At 43.6% G+C, this 5,000-nt stretch overlaps 2 protein-coding genes and 1 long non-coding RNA gene across 3 annotated transcripts in view; 1 reads left to right on the top strand and 2 right to left on the bottom strand.

Annotated features, from left to right (window-relative positions):
* Positions 1-2,869, bottom strand: part of LOC149040052 (uncharacterized) — a 4,568-nt gene extending 1,699 nt beyond the window's left edge. Inside the window, exons 1-3 of the mRNA XM_089181482.1 lie at positions 2,472-2,869; positions 1,143-2,145; positions 1-685 (exon numbers count right to left, since the gene is read on the bottom strand). The exon at positions 1-685 is cut by the window's left edge and continues 1,699 nt beyond it. Of these exons, the coding sequence (XP_089037608.1) occupies positions 1-685; positions 1,143-2,145; positions 2,472-2,759 (1,976 nt within the window). The 5' untranslated portion in view covers positions 2,760-2,869. The remainder of the gene's footprint in view (positions 686-1,142; positions 2,146-2,471) is intronic.
* LOC149040053 (uncharacterized) lies at positions 19-2,391 on the top strand. The gene is made up of 2 exons (XR_016179531.1): positions 19-117; positions 1,418-2,391. It is a non-coding gene; the product is annotated as an uncharacterized LOC149040053 (long non-coding RNA).
* A 1,124-nt stretch (positions 2,870-3,993) lies between the features above and the next one.
* The window catches only part of LOC149040051 (uncharacterized), a 1,389-nt gene continuing 382 nt past the window's right edge, over positions 3,994-5,000 (bottom strand). The window contains exon 2 of the mRNA XM_089181484.1: positions 3,994-4,406. Coding sequence (XP_089037610.1) covers positions 4,162-4,406 — 245 coding nt within the window. The 3' untranslated portion in view covers positions 3,994-4,161. The remainder of the gene's footprint in view (positions 4,407-5,000) is intronic.

Genomic DNA, 5,000 nt, shown 5'->3' with positions numbered 1-5,000 from the left:
TCTCTTGCCATGGTAAAGTTTTCCTCTTCTACTACTGCTTGGATTTCAGCATCGTCGGATGTTTGCCGTCGGACCTTCGCTGCAAGACGTGAGAAATACGAAGTGCACTGCTGCGGGGTAAGAAACTCGGATACTTTGAACAAACGAACACCATCAGGTCCTTGTGCACGTCTCATTTCACGTGATACAATATCACCGTCCAGTTTTCTGCCGCTGGTTTGACCAATTGTAAACTTCGCATTTAGATAATCCCTCTGGTTTTGGTTAAAGCGATATGCTTTTTTGCTCGGCTTCAGCGCCCATCCTTCTTTTACCTCTACTTCGCCGGATGTAGCCTCTCTTGTATCCCTAAAAGACGCAAACGAAATAACTTGACTGGTCGTGCCCTCCTCCAACCTGGACTTGTAGTCTAGTTTGGCAAGGTCTAACAAAGACCGTTTCTCTAAAGACTTGGTGCATTTCTCTAAAGATAGGTGTTTTTCGAGAGAAGACAGCCTTTGAAAGACCTTAACACACCCATCCTGAGGGCAGGTAAACACGGATGACGATTCATTTGTATTGTCAGTGGGATCATGAACCTGCTCCACTTCCGTCTCTTGCTTCTTCCTTGACTGAGTCGGTTTTGGGCTAAGGGGTTTAAAGTCTCCAGAAGAAAACTCAGATGAAAGCCAACCAATGCCATGCTCTGAAGTAGATAACACATAAAGAAACAAGATTTACATAAAAAGCACTGTTCACCTAATTCAATACTTCACTCTGCACAGCCTGTGAAGAGTGCCCCTTTGGTCCACTTTGCTGCGCGAACAGATGAAACGTTTGCTTTTTACATCTTATGACCGGACATGTTCTTCAGAACCGCCATATTCTGCAATATTCGTTTTAAAAATTTTGTAGAACAAATCAAGGACTATAAATTTATAAAGGGTCTAAGGGGCTTAAGTCTTTTACAAAGCAAGACCCCACGGGGTGGCAGACACCCGCTCCTCCTCCGTACCAGGATGGGAAATGGATGCCTTTCATGCGTCTGAAGGCTATAACAAACGATAAACGTACACCTTTTTACTCAAACTATAAAAAATATATATATTTGCGCGATGAAATAATTCTAAATAAGGAAGAATGTGAATTTTCATTAGGCTAACCTTCTGCTGTTGTTTCCAATGGGATCTCTTTTCCCTTTCCCATACCATAAGCGCGCCAAGCTACGAGAATTTCGTCTTTAAACTCGAAATTGTTTAATTTGTTGATACCAATAATCTTTCTGTTGTCATCTACTACTGCTTCCTCTTCAACACTTTGCATGAGAGCAACTCGAACTCCTTCTATCCCCCCATGCGAAAGAAGAGCAGTCTTCAGTTGTTCGGCATTGGTCACGTCATTTCCTTCGTTTATGAAAGTCCTGACGTGATTCTTGCAGGTTGCAGCGAGCCTGTCTGCGGCACCTTTTCCACCCTGTGGATCAGAAAAGTCAATGCGCTTGATTTCGATGCCGGTGGAGGAGGATATCACTGGGCATGAGAGTACGGTGGACGACGAATGATAACATCCTGCGTTATCTTGGCGAAAGAACGCCTTGTTAATCTCACTGTGCTCCAGCTTGATGGTATTCAGGACATCCTGCATGATTTTAACCACTGCAGCACTGCCTTGATTGCACGACTGGACTATGTGCAGAAAGCCCTGCAACTGGAGTACCCCGCTCACACGACGGTAGACGACAGAAACGTGCCAGGAGATACCTCGCTTACCAAACCAGTCGGCTTGGGACTCTCTGTATTTTTGTGGCAGGAACTTCATGGCCCAGTCGTTAATTATCAAGACAGTGTTGTCGTCAAGTTTCTCCAGTGCATCTATTCTCGCTTGGTCTTGGTTAGCTGATCTAAGGATGTGGCATTTCCAGGACATTATGGCCAGCTGGGCTGTCTGGAATATAAATAGCGCTTCGTCTTTCGCGTCCTGAGTCGGAAAGGTCGTCTCGCCAAGGACCCGTTCAATCTTTGCCAGAGTTTCCTGAAGACTTTGACAACGGTCACAAAGATCAGTGTGTTGGTGACTGCATTGTTGCTGGTAATCTGCATCACTACTGTCGCTAAGAGCAAACAACACACAATGGTCTGCTACGTTAGAGGGGCTTGTGACATGAACCTGTTGATAAAACAAAACTGAGATTACTGTTTGTCTGTGCTTATACTTCAATATAATAGTTAATCAAATGATTTTTTAATCTAACATATATTATTAACGTAAGGGGGCGAATAACTTTTAACCTTAACCTTAGAAAAAAACTATCCTCGTGCGCGCATTGTTAATCTCGAGAATTTATGTAAGCTAGTTACACGTGCACCATTTAGTGAAGAAAAAGAGTACAAAATATATATTTGTTTTACGGAATGATTTTGTTGACGAGGTAAAATAAGTACATACTTTTAGTTTTATTCAAGCTGTCTTTCTTGAGTCAGAATTCACATTACCTTATAGTCCCCCTTCAAATACTGCTTGCTTGTCATAAGAGCTTGCACAACTGTAGTCTCCCACTCCTTGCCGGAACCTAATCCCCCTATTTGGCGTACGAGGGCCACGAGATCTTCAAATGCGCGAGCGCCTTCAGCTGCAAAATAATCTAAGCCCTGCAGTGATTTTCTTACAGAGGCACTGCACTCAAAGAGTACCCGTCTCATAGTGGTTTCGCTGAATGGTTTGAAGTTGATCTCCAAACAGTACTGAGTGTACTGTTGTATCACTCGCTCGGGTATCATCATACGGATTACGTTAGGTACTTGAATAACCTCACCAGACGAAAGCTTGAGATGTTTTTGCCCAAATGGAAGGTCCTGAACAAGATGCGGGCTCGTGATGAAACCAAGAAAGTGGTCAAGCTGCCTCAAGTCTACTCGTATTCGTGTGGTAGGCTGTTATGGAACTTGAGCGCCTCGGCCAAACTGTGATCGATGAAGATTAGCCATGGAGTATCGGTATCTTGTCAACCCCGGGATATAACGGGAAATGTCGTTGAAAGTTCCAACCCCTGCCATAATCGAAAGGACTTGTCTACGGGTATCCCAGCTGGTTGCATTCTGGTACGCTTCTGCTAGGGCCTCTAAATACAAATGCTCTGAATGTGACAACTCGCTTACACCTAGGACCTTGTTCATAGCCGTAGAAGAGGCTAAACGTCGCCAGAGTTCACCAGCATTATCAGGGGTGACGCTCTTTAGCACAGTTGCTACTATTTCTGTGGCTCTCCTTGTTCGACGTTGTCTTGTTCGCTCAGAGGAATCACTCCAAGAAAGCCATGGCTTTCCAAGCGGTTCAAGTTTGCATGCTGCCAGGAACTCACTCAGCTTTTCGCGCGGCTCATGTAAGATCACAGGTGTGGACTCGTCACTCTGAGTGGAAGCTGTGTATATTGTGTCTGGTGACAGAAAGGTGTCATCAGCGATTGTTAGGCGTCCAAGGCTTTCTGCGAACTCTTCAACAGATTGACCGGTATCACTTTGTCCTGGAGATGAGTTTGAGCTGTTCTGTAACATACAAAAAAGACGTTTAGACATCAATGTTACTTCAATATTTCTGTTTATTTTGTCACTGGGCATTAGTTTTTTTTATTATAGTTCGAAACTTAAGTCATACATCATTTTAAAAAAAGAAAATATGAATTTACATGCATACTGCTATCATTATCAATACTCCCGCTCCAGCCAGACCGAAAGGAATTTAAAGAAACGAACAGTGACCTATTCGTCTTAAAATCATTTTCAGAGTCATTTTCAAAGTTTACAGTTATTCACAGTTACCCAGCCCTTTCGGAATTTTGGCATTTGTTATGTTGGAATAACTGTCTGTATCCAAGGTTACCGTTTACTTACTTACATTTGCTTCTGAAATCTCTAGTTCTACGCATGGAGTTACTTGAATCATTGGTGCGGGTGTCACTTTTTGTTGTTGGTTTGTCTCCGCGAAATGTTGCTTGCACATTCTGCAAAGAGCTGTAGCAAAAATAAATGTTAACCTTGTTAAAAGGCCATCGCCGATTTCTTTACTATTCTTCAAAGCCATTTTCTTCTTTGGGGGGAGGGGAACAAGAGAATAAAGGGTATTGTAACGCTTGCGCATATGTTGCTTTACGCCCTCGCTCGTTTAAAATTAAAGCGTATACTTTAGCTACAAACGTGTTACGATAAACTTACGCGATCCAACTTGAATAAGTATTCCTTCAGTGTTTAAAATAAATGCAGATAGAACGCTGTCCAAATGCCGATCACCTTTGACCGAGGCTGTTTTGTGAGCAGCTATTTCTAGCGGAATGCTACACTTCACTTTTGAGGATCTCCAGCGCATACCAAATTCCGCTCTGTGGCGAGGGCATATTGTCAATGACAAGTGGGACTCTTCCACTGCAAATACCCCTAAACAAAGGTAAAGGGAAAATTATCCATTGCATACATCACGAGCGAGTTGAGAGGCTCGTGTGCTAGGAGATCTCGAGGTCCCCTTTTTCGTAAAAAAGTCTTTAAAGTCTGTGTATCAGTGACAGGTGTGTGTGCGTGGGTGGCGGAGCGGGGGGGGGGGGTGGGGGTGGTGAATAAAGATCTTTTTTGCTATCGTAAGCGTTAATATCAGGTTTGCAAAATATTAACGCCGCGGATAAAAGCCTGCGATTTTTAAAGAGATGAACTCGTTTTCTCATTGTTCTTGCAAGCAGGATACAAAAGAGCGGTACACAAGTACTGGGGACAATAATTTTGTCACATGGAAGGGGACATTTCGGTTCGACCGACCGAAAAAACCTGACCGACCGAGATAACCTGACCGACCGAAATAACCTGACCAACCGAAATAACCTGACCAACCGAAATAACCTGACCGACTGAAATAACCTGACCGGTCAAAGTGGACCAGCTTCAAAGGCGTTCCCAAATATTCTGGTAGGACCGAACCGAAATGGTCCATTCCATTTGATTTCTAACCGAAACTTGCGGAATTTTGGGCTGAATGGAAAG

Source organism: Pocillopora damicornis, chromosome 9 (assembly GCF_964200805.1).
Source record: "Pocillopora damicornis chromosome 9, jaPocDami1.2, whole genome shotgun sequence".
Taxonomy (NCBI): domain Eukaryota; kingdom Metazoa; phylum Cnidaria; class Anthozoa; order Scleractinia; family Pocilloporidae; genus Pocillopora; species Pocillopora damicornis.
This window is presented reverse-complemented; position numbering and strand designations above follow the sequence as displayed.